At 37.8% G+C, this 20,146-nt stretch overlaps 1 protein-coding gene across 1 annotated transcript in view; it reads left to right on the top strand.

Annotated features, from left to right (window-relative positions):
• The window catches only part of zbtb47b (zinc finger and BTB domain containing 47b), a 55,453-nt gene that overhangs the window by 29,541 nt on the left and 5,766 nt on the right, over positions 1 to 20,146 (top strand). The window contains exons 2-6 of the mRNA XM_062022153.1: positions 1 to 352; positions 5,078 to 5,225; positions 5,436 to 5,551; positions 5,627 to 5,771; positions 13,054 to 13,356. The exon at positions 1 to 352 is cut by the window's left edge and continues 683 nt beyond it. Of these exons, the coding sequence (XP_061878137.1) occupies positions 1 to 352; positions 5,078 to 5,225; positions 5,436 to 5,551; positions 5,627 to 5,771; positions 13,054 to 13,356 (1,064 nt within the window). The remainder of the gene's footprint in view (positions 353 to 5,077; positions 5,226 to 5,435; positions 5,552 to 5,626; positions 5,772 to 13,053; positions 13,357 to 20,146) is intronic.

Here is a 20,146-nt window from a genome sequence, read left to right as displayed (position 1 = left end):
GCCGGAGGGCGGCACGGAGACCCTCCTGTGTGGTTGCCATGGCGACACGGGAGCGCCAGAGGACCCGAAGGAGGACCAGGTGTCGGGGCGGGACACGGAAGACGAGGACGTGACGGAGCCACCTGAAGGGGCGGGTCCCAAAGTGAGACTGGAGGAGAAGCAGCAGTTCCCCTGTAAGAAATGTCCTCGTGTGTTCAACAACCGCTGGTACCTGGAGAAGCACATCAACGTCACGCACACACGCCTGCACACCTGCACACCTGCACGCCTGCACACCTGCACGCTTTGTGGCAGGAAGTTCCTGCTGGAGGCCGACTTGATGATGCACCTGCAGACACGCTGTGACATCCAGGTAGACTCTCTCATACTCTCATCATCTTATCATCTCATCATCTTATCATCTCATACTCTCATCATCTTATCATCTCATCATCTTATCATCTCATACTCTCATCATCTTATCATCTCATACTCTTATCATCTCATACTCTCATCATCTTATCTCATCATCTTATCATCTCATACTCTCATCATCTTATCATCTCATACTCTCATCCTCTTATCATCTCATACTCTTATCATCTCATACTCTCATCATCTTATCATCTCATACTCTCATCATCTTATCATCTCATACTCTCATCATCTTATCATCTCATACTCTCATCCTCTTATCATCTCATACTCTCATCATCTTATCATCTCATACTCTCATCATCTTATCATCTCATACTCTCATCATCTTATCATCTCATACTCTCATCATCTCATACTCTCATCATCTTATCATCTCATACTCTCATCATCTCATACTCTCATCCTCTTATCATCTCATACTCTCATCCTCTTATCATCTCATACTCTCATCATCTCATACTCTTATCATCTCATACTCTCATCATCTTATCTCATACTCTCATCGTCTGATCTCATACTCTCATCCTCTTATCATCTCATACTCTTATCATTTCATACTCTCTGCATCTTATCATCTCATACTCTCATCATCTTATCATCTCATACTCTCATCATCTCATACTCTCATCCTCTTATCATCTCATACTCTCATCATCTCATACTCTCATCATCTTATCATCTCATACTCTCATCATCTTATCTCATACTCTCATCGTCTTATCATCTCATACTCTCATCCTCTTATCATCTCATACTCTTATCATCTCATACTCTCTGCATCTTATCATCTCAGACTCTCATCATCTTATCATCTCATACTCTTATCATCTCATACTCTCTGCATCTTATCACCTCATACTCTTATCATCTCATACTCTCTGCATCTTATCATCTCATACTCTCATCATCTTATCATCTCATACTCTCATCATCTTATCATCTCATACTCTCATCCTCTTATCATCTCATACTCTCATCATCTTATCATCTCATACTCTCATCGTCTTATCATCTCATACTCTCATCCTCTTATCATCTCATACTCTTATCATCTCATACTCTCTGCATCTTATCATCTCATACTCTAATCATCTTATCATCTCATACTCTCTGCATCTTATCATCTCATACTCTCATCATCTTATCATCTCATACTCTCATCCTCTTATCATCTCATCATCTTATCATCTCATACTCTCTTCATCTTATCATCTCATACTCTCATCCTCTTATCATCTTATACTCTTATCATCTCATACTCTCTGCATCTTATCATCTCATACTCTCATCATCTTATCATCTCATACTCTAATCATCTTATCATCTCATACTCTCATCTTCTTATCATCTCATACTCTCATCCTCTTATCATCTCATACTCTCATCATCTTATCATTTCATACTCTCATCATCTTAGCATCTCATACTCTCATCCTCTTATCATCTCATACTCTCATCATCTTATCTCATACTCTCATCATTATATCATCTCATACTCTCATCATCTTATCATCTCATACTCTCTGCATCTTATCATCTCATACTCTCTGCATATTATCATCTCATACTCTCATCATCTTATCACCTCATACTCTCATCTTATCATCTCATACTTTGTGCATCTAATTATCTCATATTCTCCATCTTATCATCTCATACTCTCTGCATCTCATCATCTTATCTCATACTCTCATCATCCTATTGCATACGCTCATACTCTCTGCATCTTATCATATCATACTCTCATCATCTTATCTCATACTCTCTGTGTCTCATCTTATAATTTCATACTCTGCATCTCATCATCTCATACTCTCTGCATATTATCTCATACTCTCATCTTATCATCTCATACTCTCACCATGTTATAATTTCATCATCTCGTTCTCTTATCATTTCATACTCACATACTCTCTGCATCTCATCATCTTATCATTTCATACTCTCTGCATCTCATACTCTCATCATGTTATCATTTCATAATCTTATACTCTCATCATCTTATCTCATACTCTCATCATCTTATCATTTCATGCTGTCAGGATCTTATCATCTCATACTTTCATCATCTCATACTCTCATGATATAATTTTATACTCTCATCATCCTATTTTATAATTTCTACTATTTTATACTGTCATCCTCTTATCTCATGTCTGATCGTCATACTTTCATTTCATACTCTCATAATTTATACTCTCCTAATCTTACACTGTCACCCCGTATTATCATCTCATTCTTTCATCTTACTTATCATCTTAAACCCTCATCACCTTATCTCATTTGATCATCTTATTCTCTCATCATCTTATCTTATACTCATTTTATCTCACACTCATCATCTTATCTCATACCATCTTATCACCTCATACTCTCATCATTTTACAATCTCATCATTTTATCATCATCTCATCTCATCATCTCATACTATCCTCATCACCTTATCATCGCACAATCTCATCATCTTATCTTATACAATTTTATCACCTCATACTCTCATCATTTTACAATCTCATCCTTTTATCATCTCATCTCATCTCATACTATCCACATCACCTTATCATCGCACACTCTCATCTTATCTTATACAATCTTATCACCTCATACTCTCATCACCTCATACTCTCATCATCTCATACTCTCATCATTTTACAATCTCATCATTTTATCATCTCATCTCATCTCATACTATCCTCATCACCTTATCATCGCACACTCTCATCACCTTTTCAACGCGCACTCTCATCACCTTGTCATCGCACACTCTCATCGTCTTATCGTCTCACACCCTCACCATCTTATCGCGTCTCTCATCATCATAAACGTCTTACCATGTCATCCACACTCTCATCACCTTATCATCGCACACTCTCATCGTCTTATCGTCTCACACCCTCACCATCTTATCGCGTCTCTCATCATCATAAACGTCTTATCATGTCATCCACACTCTCATCGCCTTATCATCGCACACTCTCATCGTCTTATCGTCTCACACCCTCACCATCTTATCGCGTCTCTCATCATCATAAACGTCTTACCATGTCATCCACACTCTCATCACCTTATCATCGCACACTCTCATCGTCTTATCGTCTCACACCCTCACCATCTTATCGCGTCTCTCATCATCATAAACGTCTTATCATGTCATCCACACTCTCATCGCCTTATCATCGCACACTCTCATCGTCTTATCGTCTCACACCCTCACCCTCTTATCGCGTCTCTCATCATCATAAACGTCTTATCATGTCATCCACACTCTCATCACCTTATCATCGCACACTCTCATCGTCTTATCGTCTCACACCCTCACCCTCTTATCGCGTCTCTCATCATCATAAACGTCTTACCATGTCATCCACACTCTCATCGCCTTATCATCGCACACTCTCATCGTCTTATCGTCTCACACCCTCGCCATCTTATCGCGTCTCTCATCATCATAAACGTCTTATCACGTCATCCACACTCTCATCGCCTTATCATCGCACACTCTCATCACCTTATCGTCGCACACCCTCACCATCTTATCGCATCTCTCATCATCTTAAGCGTCTTATCACGCCATCGTCTCATCATCATTATTTTATCGGGTTATCTCGCGTTATCATCTCATGCAATCTTGTCGTCTCATTTGGTCATCAGATGATCTCATTTTATCATCCTATCGGATCGTCTCATCATTTTATCATCAGATGATCTCATTTTATCGTCCTATCGGATCGTCTCATCATTTTATCATCTTATCTTGTTATTTGTCATCATAACATCAAATCATCTTATCAATGTATCATCATACCATCTCACCAATTTGTCTCATCATCTTATCATCTGATCCTATTGTCTCATCCTCTTATCTCATCATACAGTATCTCAAAATGTCCATCACTGTATATTATCATCTCATCTCATAAAAATCACCTCATCTCAATTTATCTTATCTTTTCTCCTTTTGTCTTATCTCATTATCTCAATGTATCATCCTATGCTATCATCTCATCCTGGTGTCTCATTTGTCTGCATCTCATTTAATCATCTTATCTTATCGTCTCATCTTATCGGATCATCTCATCATTATATCATCTTGTCATTTCTCATCATAACATCAAATCATCTTATCAATTTATCATCTCACCAAATTGTCTCATCATCTTATCATCTGATCCTATTGTCTCATCCTCTTATCTCATCATACAGTATCTCAAAATGTCATCACTGTATCTTATCTTCTCATCTCATAAAATCACCTCATGTCAATGTATCTTATCTTTTCTCCTTTTGTCTTATCTCATTATCTCAATGTATGCTATCATCTCATCCTGGTGTCTCATTTCTCTGCATCTCATTTAATCATCTTATCTTCTCATCTTATCGGATCGTCTCATCATTGTATCTTCTTATCTTGTCATTTGTCTTCATAACATCAAATCATCTTATCTAAATGTATCATCACATCATCTCACCAATAGTCTCATCCTCTTTTCTCATCATACAGTATCTCAAAATGTCATCACCGTATCTTATCTTCTCATCTCATCAAATCATCATTGCATTTGATCTTATCGCCTCATCTCAATTCATCTGATCTTTTCTCCTTTTGTCTCATCTCATTATCTCAACGTATCATCCTCGTCCTCATGCCGCGCTCCTCAAGTGCGCGGCGTGCAACAAGGCCTTCAAGAAGCTGTGGTCGCTGCAGGAGCACAACAAGGTGGTGCACGGCTGCGCTGAGAAGAAGTTCTCCTGCCAGGTGTGCGACAAGAAGTTCTACACCATGGCCCACGTCAGGAAGCACATGGTCGGTGAGTGGAAGTGGGAGGCCACAGGTAGCCATGCTGCTTGTGGCCACCAGGGGGAAAACAATGTTATTAGTGTATTTTTAATGCAAAAAAGGCCATTGAAAAGTATTATGTTGACAGTTTTCAAGACTATTCTTCTCCTTGGCACCAAGTAGTTGACTCAACAGCGCCTCTGCTGGCGGCAGCCGAGTAGTGACTTCCTTTCCCCCGCAGCGCACACCAAGGACATGCCCTTCACCTGCGAGACGTGCGGCAAGTCCTTCAAGCGCAGCATGTCCCTGAAGGTCCACTCCCTGCAGCACTCTGGGGAGAAACCCTTCCAGTGTGAGGTCGGCGCTCCTCCTCCACCTTCATGTCCGCCTCCGTCCGGTCCCTCACGCCTGCTCTCCTCCGCCCCCCTGCAGAGCTGCAGCGAGCGCTTCCAGTACAAGTACCAGCTGCGCTCGCACATGAGCGTCCACGTGGGACACAAGCAGTTCATGTGTCCGTGGTGCGGCAAGGACTTCAACATGAAGCAGTACTTTGACGAGCACATGAAGACGCACACGGGTGAGAACAACCGTGTCCACTTGTCTTTTTTAACCCGCTCTTTGCCCCCGTTTACACCACACACCCAATCTGGTTCACATCGGATGTTGTTTGCCAGTCTAAACGCTTAAATTTAAAGTACCCGTGATTGTCACACACACACTAAGTGTGGCGAAATTATCCTCTGCATTTGACCGGAAGGAAGTCTTTACTACTACAAAATAAAATAAAAGTCTTCACACCTTAAAAATTTGTGTTTTTTTATTTACTTGCACCTAAAAAACACTAATTTTTAAGGTGTGAAGACTTTTGTTTCATTTTGTAGTAGTAGCAACTTCCTCTCGGTCAACTTCCTCTGTTTTCACTTTATCGACTTTTATTTACTTTTACCTAAAAAACACTAATTTTTAAAGGCCTACTGAAATGAATTTTTTTTATTTAAACGGGGATAGCAGATCTATTCTATGTGTCATACTTGATCATTTCGCGATATTGCCATATTTTTGCTGAAAGGATTTAGTATAGAACAACGACGATAAAGATTGCAACTTTTGGTATCTGATAAAAAAAAGGCTTGCACCTACCGGAAGTAGCGTGACGTAGTCAGTTGAACATATACGCAAAGTTCCCTATTGTTTACAATGATGGCCGCATGAAGTGAGAGAGATTCGGACCGAGAAAGCGACAATTTCCCCATTAATTTGAGCGAGGATGAAACATTTGTGGATGAGTAAAGTGCAAGTGAAGGACTAGTGGGGAGTTGAAGCTATTCAGATAGGGAAGATGCTGTGAGAGTGACCTGATATTCAGCTGGGAATGACTACAACAGTAAATAAACACAAGACATATATATACTCTATTAGCCACAACACAACCAGGCTTATATTTAATATGACACAAATTAATCCTGCATAAAAACACCTGCGTGTTTGTTATGCTAGCTCCTAGCTCCTCTGCTAGCTCCTAGCTCCATAGAACACGCCAATACAATTCAAACACCTGATCAACACACACAATCACTCAGCCCAAAAGACCGTTTACCTAACCCAAGGTTCATAAAGCTTATATATTTTTAAAAAGTTACGTACGTGACGCGCACATACGGTCAAGTTATCGAATGTTTAGCAGCCAAGGCTGCATACTCACGGTACCTGATATTCAGCTGGGAATGACTAAAACAGTAAATAAACACAAGACATATATATACTCTATTAGCCACAACACAACCAGGCTTATATTTAATATGCCACAAATTAATCCTGCATAATAACACCTGCGTGTTTGTTATGCTAGCTCCTAGCTCCTCTGCTAGCTCCTAGCTCCATAGAACACGCCAATACAATTCAAACACCTGATCAACACACACAATCACTCAGCCCAAAAGACCGTTCACCTAACCCAAGGTTCATAAAGCTTATATATTTTTAAAAAGTTACGTACGTGACGCGCACGTACGGTACGGTACGTGTTATGCTAGCTCCTAGCTCCTCTGCTAGCTCCTAGCTCCATAGAACACGCCAATACAATTCAAACACATGATCAACACACACAATCACTCAGCCCAAAAGACCGTTCACCTAACCCAAGGTTCATAAAGCTTATATATTTTAAAAAAGTTACGTACATACGCAAAAAAAAGCCAAAGCTGCATACTCACAGTAGCACGTCTGCGTCTTTGTCATCCAAATCAAAGTAATCCTGGTAAGAGTCTGTGTTGTCCCAGTTCTCTACAGGCGTCTGTGTATCCAAATCAAAAGTCCTCCTGGTTAGAGTCTCTGTTATCCGAGTTCTTCCATCTTGACTGCATCTTTCGGGAATGTAAACAAAGAAGCGCCGGCTGTGTACTGTTGTGGCTGACTACGTTCGAAAAATACGTCCATTTCGCACCGACAACTTTCTTCTTTGCTTGCTTGGCTTCCTTCTCCATAATGCAATGAACATGATTGAAACAGATTCACGAACACAGATGTCCAGAATACTGTGGAATTATGAAATGAAAACAGAGCTTTTTCGTATCGGCTTCAATGTGGAAGGCATACCCGTGTTCGTCGGGCTACGTCACACGCATACGTCATCCTCAAAGGCGTTTCGAACCGGAAGTTTAGCGGCAAATTTAAAATGTCACTTTATAAGTTAACCCGGCCGTATTGGCATGTGTTATAATGTTAAGATTTCATCATTGATATATAAACTATCAGACTGCGTGGTCGGTAGTAGTGGGTTTCAGTAGGCCTTTAAGGTGTGAAGACTTTTGTTTTATTTTGTAGTAGTAGCGACTTCCTCCCGGTCACCTTCCTCTGTTTTCACGTTATCGACTTTTATTTGCTTTCACCTAAAAAAACACTAATTTTTAAGGTGTGAACTTTTATTTTATTTTGTAGTAGTAGCAACTTCCTCCCAGTCCACTTCCTTTGTTTTCACTTTATCGACTTTTATTTACTTTCACCTAAAAAAACACTAATTTTTAAGGCGTGAAGACTTTTGTTTTATTTTGTAGTAGTAGCAACTTCCTCCCGGTCAACTTCCTTTGTTTTAATTTTATCGACTTTTATTTACTTTCACCTAAAAAACACAAATTTTTAAGGTGTGAACTTTTGTTTTATTTTGTAGTAGTAGCGACTTCCTCCCAGTCAACTTCCTTTGTTTTCACTTTAATGACTTTTATTTTCTTTCACCTAAAAAACACACATTTTTAAGGTGTGAAGACTTTTATTTTATTTTGTACTAGTAGCAACTTCCTCCCAGTCAACTTCCTTTGTTTTCACTATATCAAATTTGATTTACTTTCACATAATAAACACTAATTTTGAAGGTGTGAAGACTTTTGTTTCATTTTGTAGTAGTAGTAACTTCCTCTCGGTCAACTACCTCTGTTTTCACTTTATCGACTTTTATTTACTTTTACCTAAAAAACACCAATTTTTAAGGTGTGAACTTTTATTTTATTTTGTAGTAGTAGCGACTTCCTCCCGGTCAACTTCCTTTGTTTTAATTTTATCGACTTTTATTTACTTTCACCTAAAAAACACAAATTTTTAAGGTGTGAACTTTTATTTTATTTTGTAGTAGTAGCGACTTCCTCCCGGTCAACTTCCTTTGTTTTCACTTTATTGACTATTATTTACTTTCACCTAAAAACACACATTTTTAAGGTGTGAATACTTTTATTTTATTTTGTATTAGTAGCAACTTCCTCCCAGTCAACTTCCTTTGTTTTCACGATATCAAATTTTATTTACTTTCACATAATAAACACTAATTTTTAAGGTGTGAAGACTTTTGTTTTATTTTGTAGTAGTAGCGACTTCCTCCCGGTCAACTTCCTCTGTTTTCACGTTATCGACTTTTATTTACTTTCACCTAAAAAAAACACTAATTTTTAAGGTGTGAACTTTTCTTTTCTTTTGTAGTAGTAGCAACTTCCTCCCAGTCAACTTCCTTTGTTTTCACTATATCAAATTTTATTTACTTTCACATAAAAAACACTAATTTTGAAGGTGTGAAGACTTTTATTTTATTTTGTAGTAGTAGCAACTTCCTCCCGGTCAACTTCCTTTGTTTTCACTTCATCAACTTTTATTTATTTTCACCTAAAAAAACACTAATTTTTAAGGCGTGAAGACTTTTGTTTCATTTTGTAGTAGTAGCAACTTCCTCCCGGTCAACTTCCTCTGTTTTCACTTTATCGACTTTTATTTGCTTTCACCTAAAAAAACACTAATTTTTAAGGTGTGAACTTTTATTTTATTTTGTAGTAGTAGCAACTTCCTCCCAGTCATCTTCCTCGGTTTTCACTTTATCGACTTTTATTTGCTTTCACCTAAAAAAACACTAATTTTTAAGGTGTGAACTTTTATTTTATTTTGTAGTAGTAGCAACTTCCTCCCAGTCATCTTCCTTTGTTTTCACTTTATCGACTTTTATTTACTTTCACCTAAAAAACACAAATTTTTAAGGTGTGAACTTTTATTTTATTTTGTAGTAGTAGCGACTTCCTCCCGGTCAACTTCCTTTGTTTTCACTTTATTGACTTGTATTTAATTTCACCTAAAAAACACACATTTTTAAGGTGTGAAGACTTTTATTTTATTTTGTACTAGTAGCAACTTCCTCCCAATCAACTTCCTTTGTTTTCACTTCATCAACTTTTATTTGCTTTCACCTAAAAAAACACTAATTTTTATGGTGTGAACTTTTATTTTATTTTGTAGTAGTAGCAACTTCCTCCCAGTCATCTTCCTTTGTTTTCACTTTATCGACTTTTATTTACGTTCACCTAAAAAAACACAAATTTTTAAGGCGTGAAGACTTTTGTTTTATTTTGTAGTAGTAGCGACTTCCTCCCGGTCAACTTCCTTTGTTTTAATTTTAACGACTTTTATTTACTTTCACCTAAAAAACACACATTTTTAAGGTGTGAACTTTTATTTTATTTTGTAGTAGTAGCGACTTCCTCCCGGTCAACTTCCTTTGTTTTAATTTTAACGACTTCTATTTACTTTCACCTAAAAAACACACATTTTTAAGGTGTGAAGACTTTTATTTTATTTTGTACTAGTAGCAACTTCCACCCGGTCAACTTCCTCTGTTTTCACTTTATCGACTTTTATTTACTTTTACCTAAAAAAACACAAATTTTTAAGGTGTGAACTTTATTTTTATTTTGTAGTAGTAGCGACTTCCTCCTGGTCAACTTCCTTTGTTTTCACTTTATCGACTTTTATTTACTTTCACCTAAAAAACACTAATTTTTAAGGTGTGAAGACTTTTGTTTTATTTTGTAGTAGTAGCGACTTCCTCCCGGTCAACTTCCTCTGTTTTCACGTTATCGACTTTTATTTGCTTTCACCTAAAAAAACACTAATTTTTAAGGTGTGAGCTTTTATTTTATTTTGTAGTAGTAGCAACTTCCTCCCGGTCAACTTCCTTTGTTTTCACTTTATCGACTTTTATTTACTTTCACCTAAAAAAACCCACACATTTTTAAGGTGTGAAGACTTTTGTTTTATTTTGTAGTAGTAGCAACTTCCTCCCGGTCAACTTCCTTTGTTTTCACTTTATCGACTTTTATTTACTTTCACCTAAAAAAACACAAATTTTTAAGGTGTGAAGACTTTTGTTTTATTTTGTAGTAGTAGCGACTTCCTCCCGGTCAACTTCCTTTGTTTTCACGTTATCGACTTTTATTTACTTTCACCTAAAAAACACACATTTTTAAGGTGTGAAGACTTTTATTTTATTTTGTACTAGTAGCAACTTCCTCCCAGTCAACTTCCTTTGTTTTCACTTTATCAAATTTGATTTACTTTCACATAATAAACACTAATTTTGAAGGTGTGAAGACTTTTATTTCATTTTGTAGTAGTAGCAACTTCCTCTCGGTCAACTTCCTTTGTTTTCACTTTATCGACTTTTATTTGCTTTCACCTAAAAAAACACTAATTTTTAAGGTGTGAACTTTTATTTTATTTTGTAGTAGTAGCAACTTCCTCTCAGTCATCTTCCTTTGTTTTCACTTTATTGACTTTTATTTACTTTCACCTAAAAAACACACATTTTTAAGGTGTGAAGACTTTTATTTTATTTTGTACTAGTAGCAACTTCCTCCGAGTCAACTTACTTTGTTTTCACTTTATCGACTTTTATTTACTTTTACCTAAAAAACACCAATTTTTAAGGTGTGAAGACTTTTGTTTCATTTTGTAGTAGGAGCGACTTCCTCCCGGTCAACTTCCTTTGTTTTCACTTTATCGACTTTTATTTGCTTTCACCTAAAAAAACACTAATTTTTAAGGTGTGAACTTTTATTTTATTTTGTAGTAGTAGCAACTTCCTCCCAGTCATCTTCCTTTGTTTTCACTTTATCGACTTTTATTTACTTTCACCTAAAAAACACAAATTTCTAAGGTATGAACTTTTATTTTATTTTATTTTGTAGTAGCGACTTCCTCCCAGTCATCTTCCTTTGTTTTCACTTTATCGACTTTTATTTACTTTCACCTAAAAAACACAAATTTTTAAGGTGTGAACTTTTATTTTATTTTGTAGTAGTAGCGACTTCCTCCTGGTCAACTTCCTTTGTTTTCACTTTATTGACTTGTATTTACTTTCACCTAAAAAACACACATTTTTAAGGTGTGAAGACTTTTATTTTATTTTGTACTAGTAGCAACTTCCTCCCAGTCAACTTCCTTTGTTTTCACTTCATCAACTTTTATTTATTTTCACCTAAAAAACACAAATTTTTAAGGTGTGAAGACTTTTGTTTCATTTTGTAGTAGTAGTGACTTCCTCCCGGTCAACTTCCTTTGTTTTCACATTATCGACTTTTATTTACTTTTACCTAAAAAAACACACATTTTTAAGGTGTGAACTTTTATTTTATTTTGTAGTAGTAGCGACTTCCTCCTGGTCAACTTCCTTTGTTTTCACTTTATCGACTTTTATTTACTTTCACCTAAAAAACACAAATTTTTAAGGTGTGAAGACTTTTATTTTATTTTGTAGTAGTAGCGACTTCCTCCCGGTCAACTTCCTTTGTTTTCACTTTATCGACTTTTATTTACTTTCACCTAAAAAACACAAATTTTTAAGGTGTGAAGACTTTTATTTTATTTTGTAGTAGTAGCGACTTCCTCACGGTCAACTTCCTTTGTTTTCACTTTATCGACTTTTATTTACTTTCACTTAAAAAACACTAATGATTAAGGTGTGGTGACATTTGTTTTATTTTGTAGTAGTTGTAGCAACTTCCTTTAGGTCAACTTCCTTTGTTTTCACTTTATAGACTTTTATTTACTTTCACCTAAAAAACACACATTTTTAAGGTGTGAACTTTTTTTTATTTTTTAGTAGTATCGACTTCGTCGCGGTCAACTTCCTTTGTTTTCACTTTATCGACTTTTATTTACTTTCACCTAAAAAACACACATTTTTAAGGTGTGAACTTTTATTTTATTTTGTAGTAGTAGCGACTTCCTCCTGGTCAACTTCCTTTGTTTTCACTTTATCGACTTTTATTTACTTTCACCTAAAAAACACACATTTTTAAGGTGTGAACTTTTATTTTATTTTGTAGTAGTAGCGACTTCCTCCTGGTCAACTTCCTTTGTTTCAGATTTCAGAAGTCCTGATTTGGAGTGTTTAGACTAGGCAACAAAAAAATCCGATCTGGTGTCACTTGAGGGCAAAAGAATGAGATTGGGTGTGCAGTGTAAACGGGGCCATCAAGGTACTCAGAACCAGGGTCAGCACCAAATCCAAGGTTAGAATGTGAAAGCCGTGTTTGTGTCACTGTGTGCAGGAGAGAAACCGTACATCTGCGAGATCTGCGGCAAGAGCTTCACGAGCCGCCCCAACATGAAGCGCCACCGCCGCACGCACACGGGCGAGAAGCCGTACCCGTGCGAGGTGTGCGGCCAACGCTTCCGCTTCTCCAACATGCTGAAGGCGCACCGAGAGAAGTGCTTCCGGGTCAGCCAGCCCGCCGACGACTCCTGCGCTCGCCTTCCCCCGATGGTGTCCGCCGCCCCCTGCGCTCCGCGCCCTCCGCTGGCCTCCGCGGGGGGTCCGCCTCCTTCCACGCAGCCGTCGCCCTTCTCTGCCGGTAGGCTGAACTGCGGCGACTAATTGCTCCTTCCTCTTGCACCTGTGCCACACCGCCACTAGGTGGAAGCAAACGTAACTCCTTTTTTTACGAGACAACTTTGTTGTGCTTTCATTTGGCGCCGGGGCTTCCTCGCCGTGCACTGACTGGAGCTCCCAGGTTTCTTTGCACCTGTCGACTCAGCAATAATAACCAAAAAGCTGACGTGTGTTTGAGCTTCTACGTTACTCGACATCGCTAATAACCAAATCTTTCAACGTTTATAATCCGCCCAGCACCTCTCCTTTATCTCCAAAGTGGCGTAAACCGTCTCCATTTTCAGAACTCTGTCAAAGACTTTGTCCTGACTCAGCAGCGCCTCTGCTGGTGGCAGTCATGCGCTGCACTCCATTTTGTTGTCAATTGATCAGAAATATCAACAATCAATTCATGGATTGTTATTATCATATAAATGTATTGCTCACGTCCCAACAATTAACCTCTGCGTGGGAAACAGAAGGTAGGACTGGAAATGCGTTCTATACATGTCCAGTATTTCTTAACCATAGGGCCCAACCTATGCACACCATAGGGGGCCGCTGAAAAAAATGTGTTTCTCAGCTGTGGTCCGCAGCAATACTCCGTTGTAATACACTTCTTCACCACTTGTGGCAGTAATGACAATGTCTAACAAACAGAAGAAGTCAAGCAGAAGTGTCTTAAGCGCAAAAAAGTATGACTAAAATGGTGAATATTTTCATTCGTTCAATTCCCTGATCATTTTATTGACCGTTTATTTAGAAAACTAAATGTAATTTATTTCTTTTAGCATTGTATGTATATTTATTTTTTACGAGTCCCTTCTTTTACAGTATATTTGATATTATTTTAATCAGCCCGCCCTAAACCTTGATAATAATCTTCAGGATTAACGAGTGCTTTCATGTCATTTGGCAAAGTGTATGCTGTTAAACTGTAAGGAGGTCAGATTTAATTATTCAACACAGTTCAAATGAAGAGTCAGGTGACCTAATTCAGTGTTAATATATTGACTTGGGCCCCCTTGTAGTGGAAAAGTTGGGCCCCTAGGTCAAAGTTTAATAACCCCTGTACTAATCTATATGTATACATACTAGTATATGCAAAAAAAAGACTTTCTAAATATCGAAACTAAAAGGTCCTTCCATGAGGATGCTAGCTGCTAGTTAGCTTAGCGATCTCACTTTGGAAATATCTGACTTAACACAACGGAACTAAGATGCAGCTGTCATTATTATTGTTATCAACATTATTTACATGCTAACATCGCCCATTTTAAACATTTTGGAACCACATCAAATTTGACTTGGAGCTAATAAGCTAGCATTCTACTCATAGCTACCACTGGCTAACACGCTAAGTGAAACAAAATAACACAGGTCAAATTGAACTTTAAAGGACAAACTTCAAAGATGAAAATATGTCAAATTTCACACCTATAATTCCTTGCTATGGTAAGCTAACTAGCGACTAGCATAGGTTGGTTTATCTCAAACTCCCTGTGAGGAAGTGACATTTTCTAACATCCGCACTGTTTACACATTTCTGCTTAGCTTAGCTTAGTGTAGAAATAAACTGTACATATTATTTCTTCTCATAAGTAATGATGCAGTTGAATTACTCCGAAGCCTCATTGTGTCCTCTTAGCTGGTACAACACAAAGTTGGACTTTTGCGTTGGTCAATGTGAATTTTTTTTATTTTTTTTCCAAGACGAAGCACTTTGGTGAATTTTTAGCTTTCATCTTTCATTTTAATGTTTTTTTTTTCCCCTCACGTTTTGTACATTTGCTGCTTTTGCACTACAGGGTCCATTTTTAAGACGGCCCTTTAAATCAAGTCGAGTCAAAGCTAACACATTTATTCTAATTCATCCTCAATAGATCGATTTAAAAAAAAAACACTTTATTCCATGCGGATGTTACTAATGTAGTAAGGGTGTAACGGTACACAAAAATTTCGGTTTGGTACGTAACCTCGGTTTAGAGGTCACGGTTCGGTTCATTTTCGGTACAGTAAGGAAACAAGAAAATAATATAAAAATTATTTGTTTACCAAATTTGTAAACAATGGCTTTCTCCCCATTGAAGCCAATACGAAATAGCTCTGTTTTCATCTCATTATTCCACAGTATTCTGGACATCTGTGTTGGTGAATCTGTTGCAATTAGTTCATTGCATTATGGAGAAAGAAGCTGAGCAAGCAAAGAAGAAAGTTGTCGGTGCGAAGCGGAGTATTTTGCGAGGGAAGTCAGCAACACAACACAGCCGGTGTTTCATTGTTTACATTCCCGAAAGATGCAGTCAAGATCGAAGAACTCGGACAACAGAGACTCTTACCAGGAGGACTTTGACTTCGATACACAGACGCCTGTAGAGAACTGGGACAACACAGACTCTTACCAGGATTACTTTGATTTGGATACACAGACGCAGACGCGGTATCGTGAGTACGCAGCTGCGCTTCCCAACATTTGATCGATTGCCCGTACGTGCGTGTCACGTACGTAGCTTTGGTTAAATATATAAGCTTTATGAACCTTGGGTTAGGTGAACGGTCCTTTGGGCTGAGTGATTGTGTGTGTTGTGCAGGTGTTTGAATTGTATTGGCGGGTTATATGGACGGGAGCTAGTATACTAGCTCCTAGCTATAGCTAGGAGCTAGCATAACAAACACCTAGGTGTTTGTTATGCGGGATTAATTTGTGGCATATTAAATATAAGCCTGGTTGTGTTGTGGCTAATAGAGTATATATATGTCTTGTGTTTATTTACTGTTGTAGTCATTCCCAGCTGAATATCAGGTCACCCCCGGCTCTCACAGCATCTTCCCTATCTGAATAGCTTCAACTCCCCACTAGTCCTTCACTTGCACTTTCCTCATCCACAAATCTTTCATCCTCGCTCAAATTAATGGGGAAATCGTCGCTTTCTCGGTCCGAATCGCTCTCACTTCTGGCCGCCATCACTGTAAACAATAGGGAACTTTGCGGAAATGTACAACTGACTACGTCACGCTACTTCCGGTAGGGGCAAGGCTTTTTTTTTTTGTCAGATACCAAAAGTTGCGATCTTTATCGTCGTTGTTCTCTACTAAATCCTTTCAGCAAAAATATGGCAATATCGCGAAATGATCAAGTATGACACATAGAATAGATCTGCTATCCCCGTTTAAAAAAAAAAAAAAATCATTTCAGTAGGCCTTTAGCGAAACCTTTCTACATATAAAGTGCTTTTTTTGATTGATTGATTGAGACTTTTATTAGTAGATTGCACAGTACAGTACATATTCCGTACAATTGACCACTAAATGGTAACACCCCAATAAGTTTTTTCAACTTGTTTAAGTCGGGGGTCCACTTAAATGGATTCATGATACAGATATATACTATCAAATATATACTAACATCATAATACAGTCATCACACAAGATAATCATCAGAGTATATACATTGAATTATTTACATTATTTACAATCCGGGGTGTGGGATATTGGTTGGTATCAACACTTCTGTCATCAACAATTGCATCATCAGAGAAATGGACATTGGAACAGTGTAGGACTGACTTGGTAGGATATGTACAGCAAGTAGTGGACATAGAGAGAGAGATATCAGAAAGCATAAGAAAAAGTATCTACATTTGATTATTTATAATCCGGGGAGGGTGTTAGTTTAGGGTTGGAGTTTCCTGGAGGTGTACTTTTATTGCGGTTTTGAAGGAGGATAGAGATGCCCTTTCTTTTACACCTGTTGGGAGCGCATTCCACATTGATGTGGCATAGAAAGAGAATGAGTTAAGACCTTTGTTAGTTCGGAATCTGGGTTTAACATGGTTAGTGGAGCTCCCCCTGGTGTTGTGGTTATGGCGGTCATTTACGTTAAGGAAGTAGTTTGTTTTCAAATGACCATAAGTCTTGAACTATACAAAGTATTTCAATGGTTGGAATCTGCGCTTTTGCATGATATTTTACTGACTAGTGTTGTCCTGATACCAATATTATTTCGATACTTTTCGGTACTTTTCGATACTTTTCTAAATAAAGGGGACCAGAAAATGTTTTATTATTGGCTTTATTTTAACAAAAAAAAGAGGCGGTATGGTACCAAATATGATTCATTAGTATCGTGGTACTATACTAATACCCGTATACCGTACAACCCTACTAGTTACTATGGTAATCTATGTCACAGCAGGTCAGACGAGGCACCAAGCAGTGTGGGTGGGGAGCGTTTCCACAGAGTGTTTCCAGAGCCTGAAATGTGGGTGTCAGGGACAGACGCGGAAGGAGATTTTTACAAGAAAGTTCTAAAGCTTAGTGATATATCAGATATATTAGATCAGGGGTGTCCAAACTTTTTCCACTGAGGGCCGCACACGGAAAAATTAAAGCATGTGGGGGCCATTTTGATATTTTTCATTTTCAAACCATAACAAAATATATGGATTTTTTATTTATTTTACCCTTAAGGGTATTTTATGGCTTTTCTGTCAAAAACAACTTAGTTTTTTTTATAGTAAAACTTAAATATGCAGTATTTAGTAATTAGAGCCCTAAAAGATCGATAATGCAGGACACCATTGATTTTAATTATTTCATATTTTTGAGTAGTCACAGTGAAAAGATAAATAAAAAAACCACTAAATATATTTGGGATCCAAAAGGTGCCCCACTCATAAAGTGATACATTTTTATTAGGTTTTTCTTTTACTTTCAACACTTAAGTTACGAGATCAACTTCAGATATATCTGTCCATTTTATGCTACTACTATTTTGTTTGTTTTATGAGCTTTTGTCAAAGAAAACTTTGATGTTTTTATATGGCTACTACACAATATATGCAATATTTACCACATAAAACATTTTAAAGTGAAATATTTCAACTAATTGGAGCCCTGAAAATAATTCATTATAACATGGATTTTTTGTCATTATTATTATTTTTTTGAGCAATGGCAAAAAAATAAAAATAAAAGAAAGACAAAAGAAAAAAAAACAGCCTGCATGGCAGCTTTTGTGTCAACATTGCAACTTTTTCTCGTTAGATTTAACCTCATTCCACTTTTTTTAATGTTCTTTTTTATTTTTACAATAGTATTTCCAGAATGTGTGGCGGGCCGGTAAACAATTAGCTGCGGGCTGCAAAAGGCCCCCGGGCCGCACTTTGGACACCCCTGTATTAGATGATGGATGTTTTTTGTTTTTTTACCCTTCGCGTTCATATTTCGCTGTGTTTGTTGCATTTTTGTTGCATTTGGCTTGATTGTAAAATATGTGGATTGAGAGGGGGGTGTGACGTTCATATGTTCTCAATATTCAGGGTTTTATCGTTCATAGAAAAATTTAAAATTCCATTCCGTTTTCAAGGCAGTCTGTCATTACATTTTTAGCATTCAATCAGACTCTATTGTGAGGTTTTGTATTAGTTTTCCTAAAAATAGATATATCGGCCCCCAGACACATTTTTTTCTCTAAATTTGGCCCCCCGAGTCCAACTAATTGCCCAGGCCTGCTCAAGTTGTTGCTCAGATTAAATAAGATGACAAGACTTTTCTTCTACATACAAAAAGTGCAACATTAAACAGTTTCAAGTCAACTCAGCCTCAGATTAACTTTTCTTCCCCCCCCCCCAGCATTTAACCCTGGTGACTTTCACTCAATGTTCATGTTTTTTGCCAGAAAAATCCGTTTATCCACATTTTCTGCAGAAAGAGCAGACCTGCTTGCAGTTACAATGTCTCAGTGGGTCAAAATCTAGTTTTTAATGCAATATAGTCTTAAATCTGCTGCTATAAAAACATTTGTTATTGCTTTAGCCCTGCCTGACTCGCCGAGGAGAGGCTGCTTGAATGCTGTGTTTGCACGACGCTCGTCTTTTTCTTCGTTGAAGCGATGTTCACTTGGGGGTGGTGACGCCTCAAATGTTTAACGTGTTGCCAGAAGCACACCCTACCGCTGCTGAACAATGTCGGCAAACCCTCCGTCCTCCATTGTTGTATCGCACCGCGAAGCCTTAGTGTTCCCAAACGGGAGATCTTAACGAGGCAGGAGGGTCTTCCAACTGTGGCTTTTACATGTTGTCGTAGCCCGGTCGTTGCTAGCATGCCGTGTGTTGTGCCTCGGTGTGCTTTGTTTACACAACGTGCGGTGCGCTACTTAATATGTCCGTGTGGAAACTCGCTCGGTATACCTCCGAACCGAACCGAAACCCCCGTACCGAAACGGTTCAATACAAATACACGTACCGTTACACCCTTATAATGTAGTATTTTGGACTTTTTATTTTCATGCAATCCTAAGGATTGAAGAAATGCTGCCATCTAGAGGCCACCTATTGAACTGCACACAGGTGTGCACTAATTCTACGTGGAAGGAGAAAAGCCTTAGAGATTATTAAGTTGCGATGCAAAGATGACGCAGTATTGTCCTTACTTTGATGTTTTCAAATGCACTAACCCAAAATGTTGCACGAAAATAAGTCAAAAATGACAACAACAAAAAAAAAGGCGGGGTGTTATGAAAAGTTGTAACGCGATATATGAAAAAAAAACTTTAACCTCTTAAGGCCCAAGCTGTTTGTTTACATGCTTTTTTTTATTTCTCTTTGCTATTGGGGCTTATTGGACCCTAATTAGAATAAAAACTAAGAATCATCTTTTGATATGATGTACTTAGTCCATAAGTACACAAACGTGTACGTCATGTTTAGTGACATGCTAATTCTTATTTTTACACTTTTTTTTTTTTCCAAATTCCATTGTATGTTATACTC

Source organism: Entelurus aequoreus, linkage group LG15 (genome assembly GCF_033978785.1).
Source record: "Entelurus aequoreus isolate RoL-2023_Sb linkage group LG15, RoL_Eaeq_v1.1, whole genome shotgun sequence".
Classification (NCBI taxonomy): Eukaryota; Metazoa; Chordata; class Actinopteri; order Syngnathiformes; family Syngnathidae; genus Entelurus; species Entelurus aequoreus.
Note: the sequence above shows the minus strand (reverse complement) of the source record. Positions and strands in the feature narration are given on the sequence as shown.